A 27,862-nucleotide genomic window follows, 5' to 3' on the forward strand; every position below is an offset into this window, starting at 1 on the left:
ACCACAGCGCAAGCACACAGTGTATATTATGATCACTTACCACGGAAAGCTGCCCCTTTGGAATGGACTTTAATATTTATTTTTATTTATAATAATCGTTTGTGAATCTTCACATATATTGCCATTTTGCTACACTGCACCTTGGAATGGACTTTAATAATTATTTATATTTATAACAATCATTTGTGGATCTTCACATATATTGCCATTTTGCTACACTTATTTATATCATTTATATTACTTTTGGACTTATGCACTTCTCTCCTGGGTTATTCTACCTAGGCTGGGTATGATTTAGTAGCACTAGACCACATCTAGTCTATTTTTGATTATACTTTATTTGAAATATTTTTTTGCTATTGTGTACACATTTGTACTCTTGCACATAGTGGTGTGTGGTTATATAAATTTTAGTTGAGTTACCAATACACATGATATGACTTAGTGCCAATACAGAACCTGCTCTGCCATAGCATACATTATCTCTCCTTTGGCGCACTTACATGTGGATGGCACAATCTTCAACACGATTTCACTTACTTTATTATACAACACGATTTCACTTACTTTATTATACAAGTGTATCACTACTAGTGCCCTTGATTTGGGGCTCAATTCTGTACACATTTTTTGTCTATAGTGTGGCACACATCACCATATATATGCGTCACTTGGAGTAAAACGCACATATTTAGAGAGCAGGCGCATTGGTCTGCACATCTTTCCCTCCTCCTTTCCATATATCTCCAGGGAGTTGCACAGACAGCGCCATTACCCCCACACCCTACCTTTATCACTAAAAACAAACATACGATTACCGCAAGCGGACATTTATGGTCAAATGCTCCGCCCATAGGCTATAGAAGAATTCTAATGTTGGTTGACTAGTAATAATAATTAATAAATATAATTATTATCAGTCATACAACATTAGTAATTCTACTATAGCTTGTGGCCGGAGCATTCGACCGGAAGCGTATGATTGCAGCGTCAAATCTTTTAGTCGCTTCGTCAAATCTTCTTTGAACATTCGACAGACACCATAAGCCTTCAATTGACAGATTTAACCTTAATTCGGATTTTCGGACAAATGCGTTTTTTAACTAAACAAAAACAAAAAAAAAAATTTTCTACTGAATAGCACATAAAGTAGGTTGCTGGTTTGTAAGGACTGCTCTCTCCTGTGCCTGCAGAATACAAGTGTCCTAATGATCAGTAGAAAGACACATTTTTACCCATTTCAGACATTGTTTTTCAAAGTATATGCCAAGTTTTATTACTTTATATGAAAACAGTAGAAATGTACTCGCACTCTTCAAATTTTCACCTACCATGATCTAGATCTCGTCTTTATGACTTTCTAGTGAAAATAGATAAAATGTGTCAGTGTATGCACAGCTTAAAACTGACAACTCATTCACATGATTCTCTCCCCTCTCCCCATAAAAAAATAAATAAATAAAATAACATAAGCATAGATAATCATTGATTAGTTTGACAAATCTTAATAGTGAAAATATTACATTATCAACATTTGTCAATGATATTAAATTGATAAAGACTGATTATACGCCTCTGTTTATTTCTGACCCCATAGGAATGTGATGAAAGAATCCTGCACTTATGTTTGCTGGTTTAACATTCACTGAAAAAATATTTAAGATGCTTATTTGTAGAAACGGACAAGGCTGTAAATGCTGAGGGCACAGAGGGCAGACATTGACCATTTCCCCCCAATATCCAATGTTTTATTCTTGGTCACAAAAGGGTAGCTGCAAAAATACACTGGAAACTTATAAGAAAACCAATATGTGAAATGCATGTAGATTGATCTAGGATGCATATTACACTGATCCTTTTGCGCTTGTAGACTCTTCATCTTGGTATGTGTTTTGAAGCCTCCTTCCAGGCAACTAGAATTTTGAAGTTCTGATCAGGCAGCTACCAGTCCTTCACTGACTGGCATACTGATATGTGCAGTGATCAGTGGTGTGCTTTTCCCCTCTTTCAAGACAAAAACCTATAAAGAGAATACATGTCGGTTCAATCTGAAATAAAAAGTGACAATGGTACAAAAACCCAGCTAAAAAATTATTTTACAATTGCAAAGGTTCACAGTTCAGTGTCAGGAGTATGTGACGTGGCCTATGCTATAGTACAGGGGTCTTCAAACTTTCTAAAAAAAAAAAGGGACAGTTCAGGCTTGAGGGGTGGGGGGACCTGGTAGGTGTAGAAAATGCCCTGCTCTCAATGGGAGTGAGAAATACCCAATCATTGAGTTTAATGGGAGGAATGGTGCCCCATTGTTGCCATTAGTTATCTACTTCCTTCCCATCGTACGACTATAAACGTCCTCTCTTTAAAGGAGGAACACTGTTGTTATGGTAGCAGCTAGCTACCATAACCTCGGTATCCTGTTCAAGAGCCGGCGGTTGTCTTTCAGATAAAAGTGGTTTCTGCGGAGGATTCGCCGCAAGATCACTTTAATCGGCGGCGGGGGAGTGCCCCCCTCCCGCCGCGCTCTGGTGCCCTCCGCCGCTTACCGTGGCCGTCGGTAACGGTGAAGGCGATCCGAAATTGTCTCTAGCCCGACATGGAGACGAGGGGAAGATGGCCCCCGCCCGTCTCCAAGTCATTGCAGGGTGGACGCGACGTCAAAACGTCACTTCCGCCCATAGGTCTTTTGGACCCCAGATTTCATATTTAAGAGGACCTGTCATGCTTTTTTCTATTACAAGGGAAGTTTACATTCCTTGTAATAGGAATAAAAGTGACACCATTTTTTTTTTCTAAAGAACAGTGAAAAAATAAAAAGGTAAAATAAATAAAAAACATTTTTTTTTTTTAAACACGCCGTACCGCTTGCGTGCAGAAGTGAACGCATACGTGAGTAGCGCCCGCATATGAAAACGGTGTTCAAACTACACATGTGAGGTATCGCTGCGATCGGTAGAGCGAGACCAATAATTCTAGCCCTAGATCTCCTCTGTAACTCAAAACATTGCAACCTGTAGAATTTTTTAAACGTTGCCTATGGAGATTTTAAAGGGTAAAAGTTTGTCGCCATTCCACGAGCGGGCGCAGTTTTGAAGTGTGACATGTTGGGTATCAATTTACTCGGTGTAACATTATCTTTTACTATATAAAAAAAATGGGTGAACTGTTGTTTTTTTTTTATTAAAAAAAGTGTATTTTTTCCCCAAAAAAGTGCGCTTGTAAGACCGCTGTGCAAATACGGTGTGAAAGAAAGTATTGCAACAACCGCCATTTTATTTTCTAGGGTGTTAGAAAAAAATATATATAATGTTTGGGGGTTCTATGTAAAAAGTTTTTAACGTGTAAACACCAAGGGCCAGATCCACAAATAAGTTACGTCGGCGTATCTATTGATAGGCCGCGTAACTTCTAGGATGCACCGACGTATCTTTTTTCTGTATCCAGAAAGCAAGATACGCCGGATTTTTGCTTAGATACAACTGACATAAGTCTCTTACGCTGTCGTATCTTAGTTGCATATTTACGCTGGCCGCTAGGTGGCGCTTCCGTAGATTTACGCATAGAATATGCAAATTAGGTAGATACCGGCGTATCTGTTTGCGTAAGGCGTCGGACCGGCGTAGTTACCCCTGCTATAGTGAGGCGTACGCAATGTTAAGTATGGATGTCAGGACAGCGTAAAATTTTCCATCGTTTGCGTAAAACGTTTGCGAATAGTGCGCATGCGCCATTCGAAAAAAGCGTCATTTACGTGGGGTCATGATTAGTTTAAATAAAACACGCCCCCCTGTTCCTCATTAGATTTAGGCGCGCTTACCCCCACACATTTACGCTACGCCGCCGTAACTTTAGACGCAAGTGCTTTGTGAATACAGCACTTGCCTCTCTAAGTTGCGGCGGCGTAGCGTAAATACGATACGCTACGCCCGCTTATATTTACACCTATCTACGTGAATCTGGGCCCAAGTCTCAGAAATAGGCTCGTAATGTAGTGGTTAAAGGAATAGTGCCTCATTATTGGTGTCAATGGCAGGAGTCGTGCCCCATTATTGGTGTCAATGGCAGGAACAGTGCCCCATTGTTTTACAAATAGTGCCCCAAGGGCTGGATAAAGGCAACCAAAAGGACCACATTTGGACCCTGGTCAGCTATTGAAACTGCCCCATGCTCTTTGTGCCAGAAGGGTTGAAGCCACCTATTAAAAAGACAACAGGAGCTATCAGGCTAAGTTATGTCTTGATCAAGCATGTGAAAACCGAGCCAGAGGAAGCTGGATCAAAGCAAGTAACGCGAGTTGAATGGACATGTTGGTTGGGATATACATAGAAGTAGTAGGGTAGCAGGGCTGAGCAAAGATGCCATAATCGCCCACAGATCACATATGTAACCCATTCCTCTCCATATTCCTGTCCCTACTCAATAGGTCCTTTCTCCAGGGTAGGAGGACATCGGAAACACAGTGTCATTTCCTAAGCACAGCTCTTCCATAAAGAGACCCTACCACTAACTGACAAACATTGCAGGTAAAGGCGCAGAAAAATCTTACAGTGGTTTTCTGTTCCATGAACTCCCAAGTACAGCCCCTCCCTTCTTGCACATCAAAGCCCTCTTCTCTTTTGGGAGAGTTCAATTACTGTCTGAGCTCGAAGCTCCTCTGCCCCTCCCTACATAATCCTTTATTTAGCTGAGGGGAAGGGCGTGAAGGAGGATACTATAAGAATGTCGTCTGAGTGACAGCTCTAAGTCTGCTGGGGCTGCTGACATCATAATAAAAATGGCTGCACTCTGCAGCAGTTTCACAATATATTGTTTTTCTTGTGTCCAGAGTTGGGCTTTAATACCTACAAATCTAAATAAGGAACAAAAGGTTCGAGCTAAAAGTACACCCTTCCTCCCAATTACCTAAAGCGGTATTAAATCCAAAACCAAAAATGTAATATATTGCAGCTTACCAATCATTTGATCTGGTGACTGCATTTGTTTTCTTTTTTTTCCTTCTGTGTTCACCTGGCCAGTTACACTTCTCCTGTATTAGAGTTCCACCACTTTAGATGAAGGCACACAAGGGGCCATTTTGGATAGCAGCATTCTCAGTCTGGGGGAGGGGAGTGTTAGATGTACTAGCAGATTTAAATACACTAACAAACTGAATTCGAACTCCAGCAAATCCTGTATCCTAAAAGTAATGAGGAACATTTTTCTGTAACTGCATATAAGGGTTTGACATAAATAAATAAAAGCTGATCATTGCAAGAACCCCTGCTAGTATTAAATTGTTTGTTTCATCTCTGTAACTGATACATTCTGCTGAAGAGCTTGTTCTTTTGAAAAACAATGGACTTACTGGCTCCATCACCAGAAGGAAATAGAAGAAAAAGTCTAAAAAAGAAAATGAATGCAGCCATCACATAAAATAAATTGGCAACCTTCAATATAATTAATGTTTGGTTTTGGGTTTAGGGTCCTTTCACACGAGCGGACCGTTCGTCCGCTCATTACAAGTCCGTTAACGGACTTGTAATGAATCCTTATGGGATCGCGTCCGTTAGCGGATGGAGCATCCGCATCCGTCGGGATCCGCTTTTCCGAACGGAAGAAACCCTATTTTTCTTCCATTCGGCGGAACGGATCGGATGCAGACGGACAGACGGTCCGTCTGCATCCGATCCCCCATAGGGGACAGCGGAGCAGAGACAGGGCGGTCCCTGCACTGTGTGCGGGGACCGCCCTATCCGCCGACAGCTCAGCGGGGATCCCTGCTGAGCTTTGGCGGACACACGGAGCGGACCCAGAAACGGTCCGCTCCGTGTGAAAGAGCCCTAAGGCGTTATGAAACCCAAAAGCAAACATTTCTTGTATTGCAATGCTTAGATGTGAAGGCTGTATAGTTTTCTTTTAGGCTTTGTTTTCATCTGGGGATCTAGCCAGCAAGACTGTAATTGTTCAATAAGAACAAGCTATCTTCCAGATGTATCAGTTTACAGGGATGAGACAGAGGACTTAAAGCGGAGGTTCACCCTAATAACATGTATATACCATTACATTCAGCATACTTCCGACATGTACAGAATGCGCTTTGTTTTTTTCCGCTGTACATACCGTATTATTGTTCTTTTCCACCCGGTTTCCGGGTACTCGCTCCCGCGGGAGTAGGCGTTCCTATGCAGCGGCGCAATGTCACCTGGGACTTAGCCTAGATGATTGACGTGCTTGATAAAAACTTTCCCCCGGCGGATAAGGCGCGTCACGAGTTCCGAAAATAGCCGACTGGAAGTCGGCTCTATACGGCACCTGCGCAGTCAGCTCTACACAGCTCCTAGTCTGTGCGCAGGCGCCGTATAGCGCCAAATAGAGCCGACTCCCAGTTCGGCTATTTTCGGAAACTCGTGACGCGCCTCATCCACCGGGGGGAAGTTTTTATCAAGCACGTCAATCATCTAGGCTAAGTCCCAGGTGACATTGCGCCGCTGCATAGGAACGCCTACTCCCGCGGGAGCGAGTACCCGGAAACCAGGTGGAAAAGAACAATAATACGGTATGTACAGCGAAAAACAAAAAACAAAGAGCATACTGTACATGTCGGAGGTATGCTGAATGTAATGGTATATACATGTTTTTAGGGTGAACCTCCGCTTTAACACTGGTAGGGGTACTTAGAATGATCAGCTTTTATTTATTCATGTAAAATCTTAACCTTGAAAGAAAAAAATGAAAATGTTAATTTAATACAAAGTGTGAGCTGGAGTTTGGCTTCAGTTTATTAGTGCATTTAAATCTGTGCCCCCTGTGCTCATTCATTCATTCATTCAGAGTGCTTGCATTCTAATACAGGAGGTGTGTTACTGTCCAGATCACCAGGTGAAAACAAAGGGAAAAAAAGCCTGCAAAAAAAAATTCGAAAAAAGAAAAGGAATACAGCCACCATATCCAATGATTGGTAAGCTGCAATATTTAAATTTTTTTGTTTTGGGTTTAATACTGCTTTACCAACTTCAGCCCCAGAAGATTTTACCTCCTTCCTGACCAGAGCACTTTTTAAAATTTGGCACTGCGTCGCTTTAACTGACAATCGTGCGATGTTGTACCCAAGTTTGCGTCCTTTTTTTCCAACAAATAGAGCTTTCCTTTGGTGCTATTTGATCACCTCTGCGGTATTTATTTTTTGCGCTATAAACAAAATAAGAACGACAATTTCGAAAAAAAAACAAAAACAAAATTTCTGCAGATTATTTTATATATATTGGAAAATCTGCACAGACTCAAAGATTTAATGAATGCTAAAAATTACCTTGATGATATCAGAAATGCCTTTATCAGAGCAGCAGTCAATGAATGTCTCAATTGGATAGTTTAAACCCGGAACCAGAAGTGGAACCTGAGGAGAAAGTATTGGACCATAGATAGGAAGTTACAAACTAGTTCTGTCAGGTACAATATAAATAACAGCATTACTTAGATTTCTAAAGACGGTGAATAGATCTCCAAAAATGCTAGTTCTACAGGACAAATAACTCTGTAGTCTTCAAATGTTTAATGTAAGGGTCATGGACAGAATGGGTGATCCTTCCTTGTATGCACAGGTGACTGCTACATTCTTCTATCTGCCCCAGCTCACTGCAGCAAATGCATGGTGGAATATTCATTGCATTGCCTTTACAGAAAGCGAATCTGCAACTAGCAAAAACCTGAATACCCTGCAAAGATCTGTAACCACTTGAAGCCCAGCAAGTCAAACTCCCTTACTGTCCAGACCATTTTTTAGTTTTCCGCACTGAAACTTTGACTTAAGCCTCGTAAGCTCTGTCTATCATATGTTGTGGTATTGAAGAGTTAAGTGCAAGCTCCCCACCTATGCCTTAATCTATGATACGTAAGAATATGTTTTTTGGCAAGATTCAGAATGTATTTTAATATAGGGATGTTGCAATATTATTGATGTCAATGCGGAAGCCGACCGGCATTGTGGCTGCAACAAATCCGGTTTTTAATTTTCCCCGCCTGAGATGTAATTACATCGTTGGGCAGACTACAAATACCGTGATCCTTTGCGACCAGGTATGCCCCCCGATGACGTAAAATTTCGAAACGTACGTCGGCGGCAATACCTGGTCTTGTGTATACCCACACCATCCCCGGCGCCTGTGGAGGTATCAGAAGTGGAGGGAGTACATGCCGCGGCTGGGAGAGCTGAGCGAGCGGGACCCCAAGACCCCAAAAAATCTGACACGTCTGCAGCTCTTTAACCCCCCTGGCGGTATTCCCGAGTCTGACTCGGGGTGAGATTTTCATACCAAAAGCAGTAACCCCGAGTCAGACTCGGGCTTGCCTCGCTGCAGCAGCAGACAAAGTTACTTACCTTGTCCCTGGATCCAGTGATGCCACCGCGCTGTGTGAGCGAGCGGGACCTCGCTCGATTCACACAGTGTCCTCCTGTGCCGCCGATCTCCGTTCCCTGCGACGTTACGACGCACGGGAGCGGAGAACGGCGCCAAATTCAAAAATGTAAACAAACACATTACATATAGTATACTGGAATCTTATAGATTACAGTACTGTATGTAAAAAATACACCCCCCCCTCATCCCTAGTGGTCTGCCCAGTGTCTTACATGTTCTTTTATATAATAAAAACCTTTCTTTCTCCCTGCAAACTGTAGATTGTCCATAGCAACCAAAAGTGTCCCTTTATGTCAAAAATGGTTTTAGATCAGCTAGAAAACAGTGATAATAAATTATAATCACTTGCAGAATTGTGCGATAGCGATTTGTGGGGAAATTCGTCATAAAAAAAAAAATAATGACAGCAACAATTCTGCAACTGAGCAAATTTCAGTGATTTTGAGTTGATTACATTATTGAATAATTTTTTATTATAATTATATTATTATTTGTTATAATTATTTATTATATTATAATTTTTAATTTTGTTTTTAAAAAAATGTCATACCCGGGATGCCTACTAGTCTCTTGTTTGGTCAGATTTAAGTGAGTTATTCCTAAAAATTACAGACCTACAGTATAAAACACCAAATTTCCTTGCAAATAATGGTACCGCTTTCAGCTTCTTTTTTCTGAAAGAATCATACCGCCAGGGAGGTTAATGTAAGAGGCCATCTGGCTATCTTTTTTATGTTCAATTTTTAATTTTTTTTTTAAATAAAACAATATCACGCTATGGGCACCTTTTGTTTTCTGTTCCTGTCTGCATTCCGGTTATTAAAAATCCCAGATCCAGTCTTTTCCATTACGTGTGCAGGCACAATCCTGCTAAAGCTTTGTGTGACTATCTTTTTCAGTAAAGTAGTCATATCCTTGTCGTAAGCGCAATATTTATTTTGAGCACTTCGGGTGAAGATGTTATATTCTTCTTGGTGAAGGAACACACTATCACTTTGGAACAAGATTGTATGCAGAGTATTTGAAGAAATCCTGCTGAATTTGCACTCCACATTTATATTGGGACTTTTTTAATCATTAGTCATTAACAAACTAATTAATTCACTAGGTGGCATACCATTGCTATCTCACAAATATCTGCATGTTTTACATTTGTTTTAAGCACAGGATTTGCTAATTTTATGGTAGTTATATATACTAATTAGAGCGCCCTCCATATCATTATTTATCCACTGAATGCCTGTTTCTGTCCGATTGCCGCAATAGAAGACATATATTGTCCCCTAGAGTAGGCCTTGAAGGCGTCCCATGTAATGTCTGTAGAGGAGGACCCGTGTTCTGCTCCCAGAATTCATTCAACAAAAAAGCCAGGTCTATCCGTGAGGCAGTTTTGTGGGAAGCTGAGAAACAGGAGTAGGGTAGACGGGTGTTTCCATCTCCATATTTCAACTAAGCCAATTGCTTGAGCCCAATTGGATAGACCTGAACAATGTGATTTTGTAGGAGTGGGCCTGTCAAGATCAGCCAACATGGTGGCATTGAAATTACCCATGACCAATAGTCTTCCAGGGATAAAAAGGAGTGACCCTCTACAGAACCTTGTATACAATTGTGGGGGAGAAAGACGGAGGGACATAGATGTTCACCACAATATAACTTTGAGACCATAGGTTGAGTACCACCAGAGCAAACTTACCCTGGGGGTCTGTGCATATCTCTTCAATTACACACGGGAAGTTCTTGTGCACCAGAACTGACACTCCCCTAGCGTAAGTGGAGTATGTGGCGTGAATCGCCTTTTGAATCCACTGCTTTTTTTAAATGTTAGGATTTTGCTGCCCATAAGATGGGTCTCCTGGAGAAAGATAATTCGGGGAGAATTGGATTTCAGGTATTGAAATAGGAGGGCTCTTTTAAATTTGGAATTTAGGCCCCTAATGTTTCATGAAAGAACAGAAAAGGAGTTATCCTTGTGATCAGCCATCATGGTGAGGACTAATAAGTGTGAGACTGGAGACTAATAATGAGCAGCATAATCCCTGTCATGACATACCTTTGAATGTTAGCACTATAGCATATTAACCAGTTAAGCCCCGGACCAATATGCAGCCTAAAGACCCAAGGTGTTTTTACAGTTCGGGACTGCGTCGCTTTAACAGACAATTGCGCGGTCGTGCGACGTGGCTCCCAAACAAAATTGGCGTCCTTTTTTCCCCACAAATAGAGCTTTCTTTTGGTGGTATTTGATCACATCTGCGGTTTTTAGTTTTTGCGCTATAAACAAAAATAGAGCGACAATTTTGAAAAAAATGCAATATTTTTTACTTTTTGCTGTAATAAATATCCCCCAAAAACATATATAAAAACATTTTTTTTCCTCAGTTTAGGCCGATACGTATTCTTCTACCTATTTTTAGTAAAAAAAATCGCAATAAGCGTTTATCGATTGGTTTGCGCAAAATTTATAGCGTTTACAAAATAGGGGATAGTTTTATTGCATTTTTATTATTTTTTTTTTTACTACTACTAATGGCGGCGATCAGCAATTTTTTTCGTGACTGCGACATTATGGCGGACACTTCGGACAATTTTGACACATTTTTGGGACCATTGTCATTTTCACAGCAAAAAATGCATTTAAATTGCATTCTTTATTGTGAAAATGACAGTTGCAGTTTGGGAGTTAACCACAGGTGGCGCTGTAGGAGTTAGGGTGCACCTAGTGTGTGTTTACAACTGTAGGGGGGTGTGGCTGTAGGAATGACGTCAATCGATTGTGTCTCCCTATAAAGGGGATGACACGATCGATGCGCCGCCATAGTGAAGCACGGGGAAGCCGTGTTTACATACGGCTCTCCCCGTTCTTCAGCTCCGGGGAGCGATCGCGACGGAGCGGCTATAAACAAATAGCCGTGCCGTGGTCCCGGATCGCTCCCCGAGCGGACCCGACCTCCGCATGTAGCGTGGGGGGTCCCGATCGGACCCCCCACCCGCTAATAGGCAAGGACGTACGTGTACGCCCATGTGCCTGTACGTGCCATATTGTGGACGTATATGTACATGCGGGGGTCGGGAACTGGTTAAAACCATGAGACATACCATTAAAACAAACAAAAAGAATATAAACCAGCCCAAGCACAATGTGCTTATCCTACTAGTTCCCATCACTCTCCCCAAAAAAAAACAAAAAAAAACGGAGAGAGGTAATGGGAATAGTTTTTGCTCAAAAAACAAAACATGTAACCTGAATCTAGCCGAGGAACCCTACAACTTGGTTCTCTACCAGGTCTGTATCAGTCCAGATCTTGGGTGGCCTGAGGTTCTTGCACACCCCTGGGAGCAGAAGTTCCGGAGAACAGGGTGTGGGTGGAGGCTCCAGAGAAGTAAACAAAGTTTTGGCCGCAGTCCGAGAAGGACAGGGCCTAGTCAAGGTCAATTCTCTGAGGTAGTTCCTTTGGTTGGTTGAACTACCTCCAGATAAGTGTAGAGCAACAGTTCAGAGAACTTCTGTTGATCCTTCAAATTCAAACCGCGAGGGGGGAGTGCGTATCTAGCGTAAGGGTGCACTTGTCGTAGCTCCGGTATTTGTAAAAAAAGGAGAATAGTAGGATAAGAAGTCCAGGATGTGTATGATTTGTGCATCAAACAACTGCGGGTGATAGGAGACCTTTATTTTAGAGTGGCCAGCCATCCGTCAGCCTCTGAAGGGGTGTCAAAAAACCAAACTTTGCCATCATGTTGGACCCTGAGCCGGCTGGGGTAAAGCATGTCATATTTAATACTCTTTGCTCCGAGCCGTTTACGGACATCGTTGAAGGTCTTTCTCTTCCTCTGTAACTCGGCCGAGAAGTCAGGGAAGAGGACGATGGAGGTGTTGCCGTACTAGTGCGGGATGTTTACGAGCCTCAGCCAGAATCCTGTCCCGGTAATTCAGAAAGCGGACCAGGAAGGGTCTGGGAAGGTTCCCAGGGATGGCTCGGCTTGTGGGTACCCGATGGGCTCTTTCAACCACATAAGTAGGAGTGACAGCGGTAAGGCCCAGCAGGTTCTTGAATAAGTCTTCTGCTAATTCCGCCGGGTGGTCCCCCTAAGGAAGGCCAAGGACTCTAATATTATTCCTCCTGGGCCGGTTTTCAGCATCATCAGATTTTGCAACGAGGGCCTGCACGGTGCGCTGTAACTCAGCAATGGAGGTGACGTGGGTAGCAGTGAGATCCTCAGTAGCCAATATTCTGGATTCAGACTCTGCCATTCGCCCCCCGAATTTGTCTAGGTCGTTCCTTATCAGGTTGCATTCTTCAGCAAGGTGGTCTATGCGCATCAGCAGCTCTATTCAATTACGACAATGATTGTGGTGGTACTATCCTGTGGTAGGGGGGCTGATGTTGCTGCCACTGGGACGTCCCTGGGTTCCATCTCCAATTCGGCCAGTAAGGCCTGGAGCCGCCTGACCAAGATGGCGTTTGGTCGCGCCGAAAGGGGGAGTCAGCAGTTCCTGCAGTGGCGTGGACCTGGCTGACCTAGGATGTGTTTTCTTTGAGGGCATCTGCACTGGGGAGGACACAAGAGGGGATCCAGCGAGCTTGTGCCCGGGACAGCGTGGGCAGGGAGGCAGGCGATATCCAGCTGGCGGTTGTGACTAGGCCCAAGGTATCTCAGTCAGAGCAGGTGAGGCTCAGCAGTCCCTCACTTGGCAGGAAGATGGACAGGAGGGCAGTGGTGTAGGGGCCGTGCACCCAGGCTTAGGAAGTGTGCAGCCTTAGGACATAAGGATGGTTAGAAATTCCAAGCCTCAGGACTCCTCAGCAGGCCCACACTAGCAGTCTCTGGTAGGCAGCACAGCAGGATAAGGCCGGGAGGTGGATGGACGCTGAAGCAGGTGGAACCAGCAAAGCCGTGCTTTCGATCCCAGGACAGGCCGCCGCGGCGCACTTCCACGGGGCAGCTGCCTAGGAAACCGCAGGCCTCACTAGGCCGAACTGGGCCACGGCCGATACAAGCCCTATCCGCGGCCCTGCAGACCACAGGATGGCTGCAGGCAGGTGGAAGGGCAGGCAGGTTGGTGATTGGGAGTCCCCTACCTTTCGGCCAGGCCGGAATTAGCCCACTCCAGCAGGGCACAGGCTGAGAAGATGGCGGCGGCCGCAGGTGTGCAACAGCCGAGGCTCCACAGGCTGAACCTCTGCACAATAGTGGCTCCAAATGCAGCAGGCGACAGAGAGAAACAGGCAGGCAGGCTAGCTGGTCTTTTGGAGGGGTTTAGAGGCACGGATGGAATGTAGGAATCCGGGATCTCCTCACAAACACGTCCGCCACCGCTCACATGTGAACACGCCCCAGACAGAGCTTTCTTTTGGTGGTTTTTAATCACCACTGTTTTTTTTTACTATATAAAAAAGGAAAAAAACAAAAAACAAAACACACTGCTAAATTTCTTTGGTAATTTTTTTTTTTAAATCAGTATATATTATTTAGACTGTGTTAAAGGTATAGAGTCTACAAGCTATGGTATAGAGCTAAAATTTTATAACCCAAATATACTGACTGCCTATCATTTCTTGAGGCCCTAAAATGCAAGGACAGTAGACACCCCCAAAATAACTCTTGTTTGGAAAGTAGACATTCCAAGGTATTTGGTAAAAAGCATTGCGAGTTATTTTAGGTTATCATTTTTTGCCAAAGTTGTCTGTTTAACAAGCTATTTTTCATGCACAGCATTGGCATACTGTACCCCAAAACACATACCCACGTTTGTGAGACCTTTTTGCAACCTAGCCAAATAGAGGGTTCCCAAAATCCAAGATGCACTTTCCAGCTTTCAAGGGGCATAAATTAGACATCTAATTTCCAGACTACCTACCACGTTTGTACATGGAGTGCCAGAACAGGAGAAACACCCCCAAAATTACCAAATCTTGGAAAGCGATTACCCCAAGGTCTTTTTAAGAGGCATAGTGAGTCTTTTGAATAATTGGCCTTTGGCCAATAATGGCTCTTACAGCAGAGTGCGCTGTGATTGGCCAAAGCATGCAGGTCAGGTGCATGCTTTGGCCAATCAGCAACAATGTGCAATCTAGCAGTGCATTATGGGGTGCTCTGTGGCACTCGAATTTGCTGTGAACGCCCCATATGTTCGTTATTTACGTTCGACATCTAACATTGGAACCATCCCTAGCTTACACTGGTCTGGTGAAATAAGGACTGGTGAGGCAGTGATAAGGAACACTGTTGCTTGCTCCTGTTGTGGTTGGACGAATTGGTAAAACTGTTGCTGGCTTACAGTGGTCTGGTGTCATTAGCACTGCCATGGCTAGAGATCAGGAACACTGTTGCCGACTTACCCTTGTCTGTTGACACTGAGACTGGTGTGGCGCAATCAGAAACACGGATTCAGGGTAACACTGGTCTGATGACCCTGGAACTGGTGTGGTGATGATAAAGAACACTGTTGCTGGCTGCTGGTGTGGAAGCAATCAGCAACACAGTTGCTGGCTTACGCTGGTCTAGTGACACTGGAACTGGTGTGGCTGCAATCAGAAATACTGATGCAGGCTAACACTGGGACTCGTGGTGGATGCTCTGGTCTGGTGAAGCAGCGATCAGCAACACGGTTACTGGCTACACTTGGCTGGATGACACTGATGGGGGAGGGATCAGGGACACTGTCTGGCTGCACTGGTATGGTGACACTGTACTAATGTAGTGGCAATCAGGGACACTGACTGACTGCACGGACATGGTAAAACTGTACTGGCATGGCCAGTTTTCAGGGGAAATGGGCCCTGTACCGCAATCTGTGATCTGTTGTGTCTGAAGGACAGAGCCATCACAGGGTGCACCATTACACACCCTAGTGCTAGTGGACATGCACAAGTGGCAGGAGGAAGTTTATATATGCTCTCATGGGTGAGTCGCCTAGCCATTTATCTACAGTGGCTGGATGGTAAATGGTTAACATCACTAGTAAGTCAACTGAGCCAAGCTTTAGGTTGACAGGTCTACAATGGATCAGGCTTAAGCAACTACAGGGAAATCTTAGAGCCAAATGTTAGGCTATGGTGCTCACAAAGTAACTGCATACATGGTTAGACCCAATCACGGTCCAAGCCTTTGAATATCCAAGCAAATAGAAAAAAGAATCTACTCAAAAAACATCCCATATATTAGTACAATTTGAAAAAAGTTGGGATGCTGTGTAAAATCTACATAAAAACAGAATGCAGTGATTTGCAAATCTCAAACCCATATTTTATTCACAATATAAAAAAAAAAAAAAAAAACATATCAATTGTTTAAACTGAGAAAATTTACCATGTGAAGAAAAACAAATAAGGTAAATTTTCTTAAAAAACATATGGCAGCATTCTCAAAAAAGTTGGGGCAGGGCAACAAAAAGCTTTCAAAGTAAGTGGTACTAACAAGGAATAGCTGGAAAATACACTTTGCAACAGGTTAATAACATGACTGGGTATAAAAGGAGCATTTTAGAGACTCAAGTATCTCAGAACTAATGATGGGCAGAGGTTTATCAACCTGTGAAAAGCATCTATTTCAGAATAATGTTCCTCAATGTGAAATTGCCCCCACTCTAGATGAATCTGCACCAAAATGCAAATAAGGGCTCTATAATGTAAAGAAGAAACCATATCAAAACATGATCCAGAAATGCAAACATCTTCTCTGGGCCAAAGCTCATTTAAAATGGTATTTTAAAAGCCAGTTATTCCAATAGTATGGTGGTGTAAAAATGTGTATGGAATGCGCAGCTTGCACATCTGGAAAGACATCATCAATGCTAAAATATACATACAGGTTTTAGAGCAGCATGTGCTCCCATCCAGATGATGTATTTTTCAGGGAAGGCCTTACATATTTCAGCAGGACAATGCTAAAGCACATACTGCACCTATGATAACAACATGGCTTTGTGTCCAGGTGCTTAACTGGCCTGCCTGCAATCCAGACCTTTTTAAAATTTGAAAATGTTTTGTGCATCTTGAAAAGAAAATTACGACAAAGAAGACCCAGGACTGTTGAGCAGTTAGAAAAGACATTTACAGAGAGCGTTTTTTAAAGAAGACGGGAAGCTACATCATGTTGATCATGGCACTGTCCCATTTTTTTTTGAGATGTGTTGCTACCATCAATTTCAAAATTACCTTCTTTTTTCTTACAATGGTACATTTCCACAGTTTAAACTTTTGATATAGTTTCTGCTTTCGTTTGTGAATAAAATATGGGTTTATGAGATTTGTAAATCATTGTATTCTGTTTATGTAGATTTTACACAGCGTCCCAACTTCTTTTTTTAAATTGGGGTTGTATATTTAGCATAAAGTGAAGTTATTTACTAAGCAGTTTGAATGTAAAGCAACTGGGAGGTTGAAATGTAATGCATAACAGGGATGACAACACAGTAAAAAAAAAAAAGTGTACCTAACTTCTTCATCTACTTTTTATTAACCAAGTTTTGTTTGGCATGAATGCAACACTAAACAGATACAAAAATGTCCAACACTCAAGCATGCTAAACTGCAAAGTAAAAAAAATAAAATCTAAAACAGAAGTCCTTGTTTTCATACATTTCATATATTTTCAAATAGCATTGGAAATGTTTTTCATACATTTGAAAAGCAACATGGCAATGTGAGGACATGTCTACAGAAGGTGGCCCCAGCTTGGTAAACAAATCATTAGGACCCCTTTCACACTGGGGCGTTTTTCAGGCACTTTAGCGTTAAAAAAAAGTGCATGTAAAGCGCCTGAAAGAAGCTGCATCTGCAATCTCAATGTGAAAGCCCAAGTGCTTTCACACTGAGACGCTGCGCTGGCAGGGCGTTAAAAAAAGTCCTGCAAGCAGCTTCTTTGCAGCACTTTAGGAGCGTTGAATACACAGCACCTAAAGCCCCCTTTCCATTGAGGGAGCTTTTTTAATGCCAAAGGGGTATTATCGGCGCTTTACCAACCTTTTTTCGGGCACTGGCAGTGTGAAAGGGCTCTGAAAGCACTCAGGCTTTCACATTGGGATTGCAGATGAGGCTTCTTTCATGCGCTTAACAGGCATTTTTTAACGCCAAAGCGCCTGAAAAACGCCCAGTGTGAAAGGGGCCTTAATAAAATGAAAGTAAGCTTCTGGTAAACTGGTTCTTCACTTATTTATGAATGCATTCTTGCCATGTTTTCTTCAAGTTTTCTTTGGCCTACCTTAAAGAATGCTGGCTTAAGCTGGTATAGTCTTTCATCATACAGGAAACTTATTAAAAGCTGCATGGATGGCCGGTTCTGTGATGTGTTCTGTAAGTTAAGAATTAGTTTGAAACGAGGACCAATACCCTGTACCTGGAATGAGAGAGGATTTTTTTTAATGTACTTTATTACTAAAGACAGAAAAAGAAAATCTGACATGGGCAGGATAGACTTCTAAGCGGACAAGAATATATGGCACAAAATGAACATTTCGAAAATGACATTGCAACCACACAGCAGGCAGCTAATACTTTGATCAGCTCAGCCCATTTGCTCCAAATCTCAGAGATGTTGTGTTAGGAGATACTAAACAACCCAAATTGGTCAAGGACCCTTCACTCTCCAATAATGGCTAATGAGACATGGGGATAAGCCAATTGTGTGGCACAACTGAGGGAGTTGGGGCCAGATTTTTGCCCAGAAAGTTGTATTGATATTCCAGAGCACTCTTTGTCAGTTGATCACCCGCTCCTCCCTTTAAAAAAGAAAACCTACTCCCTTGGCCTCCATGACTCTGCTCTTTGCTCATTCTCCTCCTCTACTTGGGGTACACCACATCTTAGACCATTCAATCATTTAATCACTATTCTCTGAATACGGTCTTTTACCCAGTTTTCTATCCATTTACAAACTGAATTTTCTAAGTATGTAGACTATAATTTACACTTTAGCCACATGTGGGGGAACTGTCAAATCCCCGTACATTATGTCAACAGCCACTCCTTTGTCTTTATTTTATTTTTTACCTCATCAAAAAAACTTTGGTCTTTCGTGAATCCATGCTGACTATTGCATCAAATATTTTCTAGCAAAGACTCTTCTATGTGGTCTTTTATTAAACTCTCAAGTATCTTCTCGACTATAGAACTTAAACTAACTAAGCAGTCTGAAGTTACTTGGTAAAGTCTTTGATCCCATTTTAAATATAAGCACACATTGGTCGTACACCAATCCAGTGGTACAATGCCAGTTATTAGAGACTTTTTAAAAAATAGAATCAATGGCTTAGATATAACAGAGCTCAACCTATGAGGACCCTTGGGTGTAAGCCATCTGGTCCGGGTACTTTATGCTCTCTTAATGTTTCTCAACCATATTGATTTTGAGCCATTGTGGATCACTTGGAGCTATGTCAATACTATCCCTATTAGGGACTTGATCCAATTTTCCTGTGTATACATAGAGCTAAAGAAGGTATTCAATACATTTACCTTCTCTTTATCCCTAACCAACTCAAAATGTATCTAGTAAATGATCCCTCTTCACAGAGGGGCTCCAGTGGGACCCAAAAAGGCGGTGATTTGGAGGATTATTTCACTCAAGACCGGGCCTCCTCACAGCAACGTGCAGATTCCAAGATGGCGCCAGCACCGCTGACTCCCACCCGCTCCGAATCATCCCTGCACACACAGGTGAGCTCACTCAGCCACTTTCCACACCCTGAGGACCCTGATCTCTCCTCAAGGCTCACCAGGAGCCGGTCCAATGCCTCCCTGGGCTCAGGTGAGGGCTGGGACATGGAGTCCCAGATAAGATCACTGTACAGCTATGTCAGATCCCTACCCACCAAAGCAGACTTTGAGCACTGTGTACACAGAATTGAAAAGGCCCACAAGAAAGAAATCTCTGATATTGAGAAAGACATGGGGGCCCGCTTTAAGGACATAGATAGTACTACTGATAGCCTCAGCCACGCTCTTCAGGCTCATGATAAAAGCCTGAATACCCACACTGTCATTTTGCAGCAGCTTTCCTACCAACAGGACGACATCGAAAATTGCAATAGAAGCGGAGTCTTCTCCTTTTTTTATGTCCTCAGGGAGGCAGCTCATCCCATCCTTCTGGAAGACGACCACCACTCCTCCTCTATCCCGTTGGGTCTCGATTATGAACGATACCATGAGAATGGAGGAGATGCTGGCTCTTGACAACACCACCCTTGACAAATATAAAATACTGTGGTCCATCTGGCTCCACTTCTCGGCCTCTGATACCCTCCTAAACATGTTGTAAGACCCTTAACTGGAACACCCTGCAGCGGTGTTGGATGCTGGAATGGGTTGGGATGTATACTCCCTGGTTCCCTAATCCCGTCTACTATGTTTTTCTTTTGATGAAAGTCCTAAAAACTCCATAACCTTTCCAGAATATGCCCCTTCCTAACCAACTACAAACCCAAGCTGTGCATCCACTCACTTGTCATCTCTTGCCTTGACTACTGTGACTTCCTTCTCATTGGTCTATCTCTACAAAGGCTATACCCCCTACCTAAGGTATATCAAAAATGCTGCTGCCAGACTCATCCAGCTTACCAACTGCTCAGTGTCCTCTTGCTCCCCAATCCCCCGCCATTCCCTCCACTGGCTTGTGATTACATAATAAAGGTTTAAAATATTAACAATGACATGCAAAGCCATCCATCCCCAGCTCCTTTACCATCCTCATCTCAAAATATCAATCAAAATGTTCTCTTTGATCCTCTCAATAGGACCTGCTTTTTATCCTTCAACACCTTCTCCCACGCTTGCCTCTAGGACTTCTCCAGAGCCTCTACCACAACATGTACAGCTATACCCTACTCCGCTTTTAGACAATGTCTAAAAATGTGTCTCTTCAACCTCTCTCACCTCTACCCAGCAACTGCATTTTACTTGCGCAAACAAATACTGCCACAATTATTAAGTGTTCTTGCATAGCAAGAGCACTTACTGTTATCTCGCATATATATATTATTCTTATTATAGCCAAATTTACCACCCTAACTCCTCCCACAGCTTTTACACTACATAGACAAGTAATATACCGAATCGTTCACGAAATATCGTAGTTTTTGCGCCGAAATTTGTCCCATAGGAATGAATGGCGAAACTAGACTGTGAGCTGACAAAAACTGAATTTTTAGACCCACCTACACAAATCTTATATCAAAACGTTCAGCTATCCCTGCTGCCACTACACTTGTCCACGGCTAAGCCATAGTCTTGAGAGTTTTCACAATATGACCATTTGTTTGCAACTCACGCCATCCATTGAAATTCATTGAAATTACACTCTAAAATTGAGGGGCAATATCTAAACGATGCGATTGTGCCTTAAATTTTAATATTTTAGAGACATACTATACATTAAAAATGTAGGTCTGGGTCTTGATTCTCACAATATAAAGCTCTTCGCTGTAGGATTTAATGTTTTTAAAATACAACCATTTGAAGAATGACAAGTATTCAGTAGAGGCCAAATACTCTGGTCTGTGCTTAGAGCCTGCATAAACATTGGTTTCCTGGCAACACTGAGGGGAATTATAGCTCCTTCCACACAGCTCTGAGGGGAATTATAGCCCCTCCCACACAACGCTGAGGGGAAGCGGCTCAGTTTTTTGGCTCTGCGTAAATTCTGCATACTTTCAGCTTTTAAAATGTTTAGCTCTTTCAGCTAATGATGGGACTTCGTCAACTTTTTTTCTACTATTTATAACTTTTAAAATATTAAGCTTTTGAACACTTTTTTTTTAAACATTGAAGTCAATGCTTCAAATTCTTAATATCTTTTTCCGCTCCCAAAAGTTTCAGCTCCTTCATACTTTCACCTACAGACACCAAACAAACTTTAAAATGTTCACAAAATATTCTGCTATCCAGCTATATCATCTTTTCAGTTTGATATATTTTACAGTTTATATATATATATATATATATATATATATATATATATAAAAAAAAAAACATTTGAAAAAAATCATTTTTGAAAAATACATTTTTGAAAAATAAATAAATAAAATTATTAAAAAAAAAAAAAAAAAAAACTTGAAAAAAATAAAACAGTTTTGAAAAAGATATCTTTTTTTAAATAAAAAAAAACATTAAAACCTTACTACTTTTCCAACTACTCTCACTTCAACCTTTTCTTATGGATTTACACAGTTTCCACAGTTACTCTAGCCACTCCAACCACACAACAGTTACTCAAGCCACTCCACCCAGTTACTCTGCCCACTCCAGTTGTAGACTACTGGTGGAGCAAGAACACGTCACACAATTTCCCCAGAAATTGTAGCTTTTCTAGTTACCTTTTGTATCACTTGTGTTTATATTATAAACGCTCATGAGCAGGGCCCTAACTTGTCTTGAACTGTATTGGAAATGTATGGTCTCCCTTTATCTTGTAACACTGCACAAACTGTTAAGGGCTAAATAAATCTTGAATAATAACAATAATTCTGAAAATTAAGGGGGCGAGGTGCACTATAGTCAAGCTGAGCTGACAGTACAGGCATGTGGTAGCAGAAACAGAGGAAAAAACTGAAAAACAGCGCCAAAGATCATAATGGGAACTGGGATACAAGGATTCAGTAAAACTACAGATCGCAGCTGCCCTGATTTTTGGAAGTAAAAAAATAGTGATAAAAATGAAAAGCAGCGCTGGTCTAAAAATGCCTATTTTGACACCCTCTGAGTGGATGTCTATTCTTATAGTGTAATAGATGACCATAAATACAAACCTTAATAAAGCCTAGTACAATAATACAATGCAAAATAAAGTGCAGAAATGTGGTAGCAGAAGAAGTATCGAAACTCAGGTTTACTTAAAAAAATTATTTTCAAAAGTGGTTTCTCCAAATATATTTTTTTTGCATAACAAATCTTTTATAACACCATAAAAGCACACACCTCAAAAAAACAAATGCATAAAAGCAGTGTGTACTTACAATAGCATTGAGTGTAAGTGGTTCTTGCATCGTTGAAGATACTGGTGTAAGGCTAGCATCCAGGGCCTTAACATATGCTCGGGCAGCATTAAGACGTAGACGGTACAAATCCATTTGAAATACACGGTGCATAGCTGGTAGGAAGAAGAAATTTTGCTTTTATGTTTTCATCTATACAGTGCCTTAAACAAGTATTCACACCCCTTGAAATTTTTCACATTTTGTCATGTTACAACGAAAAACATAAATGTATTTTATTGGGATTTTATGTGATAGACCAACACAAAGTGGCACATAATTGTGAAGTGGAAGGAAAAAAAGGATAAATGGTTTTAATTTTTTTACAAATAAAATATCTGAAAAGTGTGGCGTGCATTTGTATTAAGCCCCCTTTTACTCCGATACCCCTAACTAAAATCTAGTGGAACCAATTGTCCTTAGAAGTCACCTAATTAGTAAATAGAGTCTACCTGTGTGTAATTTAATCTCAGCATAAATACAGCTGTTCTGTGAAGCCCTCAGAGGTTTGTTAGAGAACCTTGGTGAACAAATGGCATCATGAAGGCCAAGGAACACACCAGACAGGTCAGGGATATAGTTATAGAGAGGTTTAAAGCAGGGTTAGGTTATAAGAAAAATATCCCAAGCTTTGAACATATCACAGAGCACTGTTCAATCCATCATCCATCGGAAAATGGAAAGAGTATGGCACGACTGCAAAAACCTAAAAAGACATGGCCGTCCACCTAAACTGACAGGCCAGTTAAGGAGAGTATTAATTAGAGAAGCAGCCAAGAGGCCCATGGTAACTCTGGAGGAGGTGCAGAGATCCACAGCTCAGGTGGGAGAATCTGTTCCCAGGACAACTATTAGTTGTGCACTCCACAAATCTGGCCTTTATGGAAGAGTGGCAAGAAGAAAGTCGTTGGTAAAAGAAAGCCATAAGAAGTCCCGTTTGCAGCTTGCGAGAAGCCATGTGGGGGACACAGCAAACATGTGGAAGAAGGTGCTCTGGTCAGATGAGACAAAAATGTAAAATTGAAAACCATTTATCGTTTTCCTTCCACATCACAAGTATGTGCCATTTTGTGTTGGTCCATCACATAAAATCCCAATAAAATACATTTAAATTTTTGGTTGTAACATGACAAAATGTGGAAAATGTATTGGGGTATGAATTTTTTTTCAAGGCACTGTACATACTGCCTTTCAGTCTAAATACATTTAGCATATAAATCAATATAAAAAAGACTACCTAACATATTTTTGGGCTTTGAGGTCAATAAATTTGTTCTTTCATAGATTTGGCCATATACAGTACGCTGGCGGTTCTGATGGTACGGGAGGATATAGGCTTCAAGACTGTATGCAAGACAGGGGAGGATTTTCCAACCCACCTGTCTCACATGCAAAGATTGATAAGATTGAAAAGTCTCATACATAATTACATAGTAGGCGAGGTTGAAAAAGACAAAAGTCCATCAAGTACATTATATGCCTACTATTTACAGGGATAGCAACTGTTACATGCAAATTTTGTTGGATGACTGGCACATTTATGGCAACCTTTACATGATCTAGTTATCTATCTGGGCATTTAGAGGCACAATCAGTAAATATATGAGGGGCGTTCAAGTAAAACTGGGACTTTTGAGTTAATATAATAAAAGAGCAAATTTCAAGGGGTGGAAACTGCATTTATTTTCCAACATACTCCCCTTCTACATTTATATACTTATCAGAGCATTTATAAAATGACTAAAAAGCTTTGGCATAGAAAGATTTGTCAGTGCGCCTGAACCATCCTAGGACAGCCTGCTTCATTTCATCATCAGTGCTGAAATGCTGACCTCCGAGAAACTCTTTTAGGGGTCAAAAAAGATGAATACACTCGGAGCGAGGTCTGGGCTATAAGGGGCATGTGGCAATACCTCCAAGCAAAGTTGCTGTAATGTAGAGCGGTGAGCAATATGAGCTTGTGCTTTCTCCTAGAGAAGCAGGATGCCCTTAGTGATCAGACCAGGCCAATAGCACATTACTCAGAACACAACATGTGGTGGTCAAAAGTGGAAAGCTGTCTTGGTACCCAGCGTGCACTAACTTTTCAAAAATGCAAAAGTTTGTGAATTGTTGTGTTCAACACTCCCATGCGCTGATTATTCACAGGAATGACTGCTGTGGGTTGGGAACCACCACGGCTGTAATCGTCATTGATGGCCAACTTTGAATGTTTACACAATTCATCTTTCTTACTCCGGCGGAGTGTACCATCACTGTACTGTGCTTGAAGTCTTCTGTAGATACCTGCAGGTTTTACGCCTTTGTTCACAAGAAATTATATCACCACACCCTGTTCCATGCACGCACAAACACTGTCTGCCATCTTGATTAACGGTCTCTGGACTGGCCCGTGACATGTGCGCCGCCTATCAGTAATAGGACACACTTGCCACTTACTAATGCGTGTAGTACCGCCATGCTAGTATCCCTTTTTATACTTGTAAAATTAAAAGTCCAGTTTGAATTGACCGCTCCTACTATACTAACGGTTTTTAGTTAAAAAGGTGAATCTTTGCTAAAATGCTTTAGTGTATATATATATATATATATATATATATATATATATATATATATATATATATATATATATATACACACATACACACACACACACACACACACACATACATATATATATATATATATATATATACATACATACACACACACACACACACACACACACATTATATATACATACTGTGAGGGATTAGCTCGTGGGGATCACCTTTTCTGAAATCACAGTCTGTAAGCAGGCACTTTCTTTTAAGTCTGGCGGATGCCAGATTTTATTTATAAACGGTTTGCAGATTAAAATAAACAAAACAATAAATTAAATCCTTGCCGTCTTGCGCTAAACTAAACAAACAGGATCTCCTCTCTATACAGTGTGGGGCTAGTCCCTGACACCCACAAAACATGTAGTAAAGCAAACCTTTTTAGTCCAGCACTCAGCGCTCCCCTCACTCAGGTCCCTTCCCGAGTTTCAAGCCAGAGCCCTGTTGTGCTCTCTTCCTGGACATTTAAAGTCCAGCTGATTGTGGACTCCAGTGGACCCAAACATCCGGACCGGAATCCTAGCCAGGCCCAGAGGCTGTAAAACCCGGAATGGATTCCGGTTCAGTGTCTCATGATAGAACGTATGCGAGGTGAAATGTACCTATGATCATGTATCGCACCTCGCATAGCGTCACAATACATACATACATACATACATACATACATACATACACACACACACACACACACACACACACACACACACACACACACACACACAATGTTGAAACATTCCTTCAGCACCTGCAGAAGGTGATCGTTCGATTTTCTAATGGTTAGCGGGGACATTTGACCATAGCTCTGAAAAGATTTGCAGGAAAGAACATTTCCAAGAATGAAAATCCACCAGGATGAATTTTTAAGGGCTTTTGAATGAAATTAGTTGACTTTTTCAGAATTTCACTATGGACGTTTTAATGAAAATCTATCGGTTTATGGCCAGCTTAAGAGCAGAACACAGCAAACCATAACTTATGGACAGAAGGCAGATTTGTATACTTTTCCCACCTGCAGAAAGCAACAGAAACAATTCACCTACCCACAGCATTCTCTCTTTCCCGTAGGGTCTGGTCTACATAAAGTTTGGTTTTTTTGGGGACATTAAGTTTGATGCTTTGTCCAATAGGGGGACCAGAAGATGTATCCTTTTCCTCAAACTGAGCTGTCCTCTTTAATATCTTAATAATGAGTCCTCCTCCTGGGTGAAGAAACAAGCAGTTGTTGTAATACATGGCTAGTTATAGATATTTAAAGGAATACAATATACTTCAAAGAAGAAGAAAGCCCTGAAAGTGATTTAGGCTCCTTAGAGTGTTACAAATCTATCACAACCATGGGTAGTTCAAATTAAACAAATTAGGAGACATAAGAAGTTACCTTCAGTGAAAGCGGCACATCAAAACAATCCAGAGATATAGGCAGCTAAAATGATATGCAAATTTCAACTTTCTAATAAAGTTAAGCCTGACCTACTCCATACTTCTCAAGTGTGCCTTTTGGCTTTCCTTAAGTGGACCTCACTGGCCAATAGGTGAAGCGCCTAAAGTAGATATAATATTTTCAGTAAAACAGCCATTTTAATTTTGCTACAAAGCCTAAACCGTGAGAATGCCACCATAGTTCATTGGTCTAGATCTGCTTGAATACATTCCAAAAGCGGGGGGATGTTTAAAGCAAAGAGTGTAGAAGGGCCCCCGATTTAAAATGGTGCTTAAATATTTAAGCGAAACAGAAAGCCATTTAAAAGGAAAGTTCTCGTTAAGAGATTTGCTCTCCATCTCCCTGAGCATCTAAGATGTTAAGTGTCTCAGATTTCTGGAAGTTTATTTTAATCAGGGAGAGATGACCAAAGTCATCAAATTCTTTCATAAAGTTAGGGAGGGATGTCGGTGGATGTGTGATAAAAAAATAAATCACCTGCGTACGCTGCGATACGGTTTATGCTTTCCAGACTCACTCCTTTGATATCAGCATTTGCACTAATCTTTTATAGGAATTGCGTTTGAATGTGGGATCTTTAATTTACTTTTTGTTATAGTTGGAGATCTGTATTCTACCTTTTGTAGTCATGATTAAAGTGTCATCTTCTCTTCCATATCTTCCAAAGCATAGACTGGTCACTATGTCCTGAAAGAAATCAGAGCTTAATGAATGGTATTATTGCAGGGCACAGCATAGGGGTAACTTATATACAACTTTTTAAAAAGAGAACAGGCAATAAAATTGCAGGTGCCCACATTCCAACCTACTATCAGTACAATTAAACTCTAAAATGAGGCTCTTTCATCTTTAAACTGAGAACATTTAATTACTTAGCATGCAGATCAACTAGACTTTTGTTACCAGGAGTAATAACCTATACCTTAAAGTGTTACTAAACCCAGGGCCCTGCATTCACTATATCTGGTCTCCCAGGGTACACAGAACATGGCAATTAGTTTAGTAAATATAAACTGCCAAATAACTTTTCTCATCAGCAGTGCATAGCAGTCTTGTGACTTATCAGTGTCCGGTTGAGCACTGGTTAAAGCTTGTAGAAGGAGTTTTCATTTTTTAAATTCTCCTCTGACTGTCCTATGAGGCTGCATGACCCCTGACCCTCTTTCTGGACAGTGCCGATTGGCACCTGTGCTGTATACATGCACTCTCCCCCCAAAATAATAACAATTTTGGTGAGTACTTATTCTGAGTTGCTAATGTAAAATGTACCTGAAAATATTTCTGTTTCGTGTGTAGGTCATGGATGCATGAAGTGAAACCTGGGATAAGAAGCAATTAGGCCTTCCAAAAAGTCACCAAAGTACTCCCCAAAAGAAGACATTTTCTTAACAATCGGAGCCCCTGGGTCCTGCTAGCAAGTGGTCTCGGATGATAAACATGTCTGGTCACTTTTTTTTCA

At 41.5% G+C, this 27,862-nt stretch overlaps 1 protein-coding gene across 3 annotated transcripts in view; it reads right to left on the reverse strand.

Annotated features, from left to right (window-relative positions):
• Positions 1–1,247: 1,247 nt before the first annotated feature.
• BBS1 (Bardet-Biedl syndrome 1) overlaps positions 1,248–27,862 on the reverse strand; it is a 52,348-nt gene continuing 25,733 nt past the window's right edge. For 2 of the 3 annotated variants that reach the window (XM_040328892.1, XM_040328895.1), the window contains 6 exons: positions 27,021–27,090; positions 26,003–26,161; positions 22,345–22,478; positions 17,598–17,732; positions 7,286–7,372; positions 1,248–2,020 (listed from right to left, as the gene is read on the reverse strand). In XM_040328892.1, the coding sequence (XP_040184826.1) occupies positions 1,934–2,020; positions 7,286–7,372; positions 17,598–17,732; positions 22,345–22,478; positions 26,003–26,161; positions 27,021–27,090 (672 nt within the window). In that variant the 3' untranslated portion in view covers positions 1,248–1,933. The remainder of the gene's footprint in view (positions 2,021–7,285; positions 7,373–17,597; positions 17,733–22,344; positions 22,479–26,002; positions 26,162–27,020; positions 27,091–27,862) is intronic. The other variant, XM_040328894.1, reaches the window with a different exon arrangement.

Source organism: Rana temporaria, chromosome 11 (genome assembly GCF_905171775.1).
Source record: "Rana temporaria chromosome 11, aRanTem1.1, whole genome shotgun sequence".
Lineage (NCBI taxonomy): Eukaryota > Metazoa > Chordata > Amphibia > Anura > Ranidae > Rana > Rana temporaria.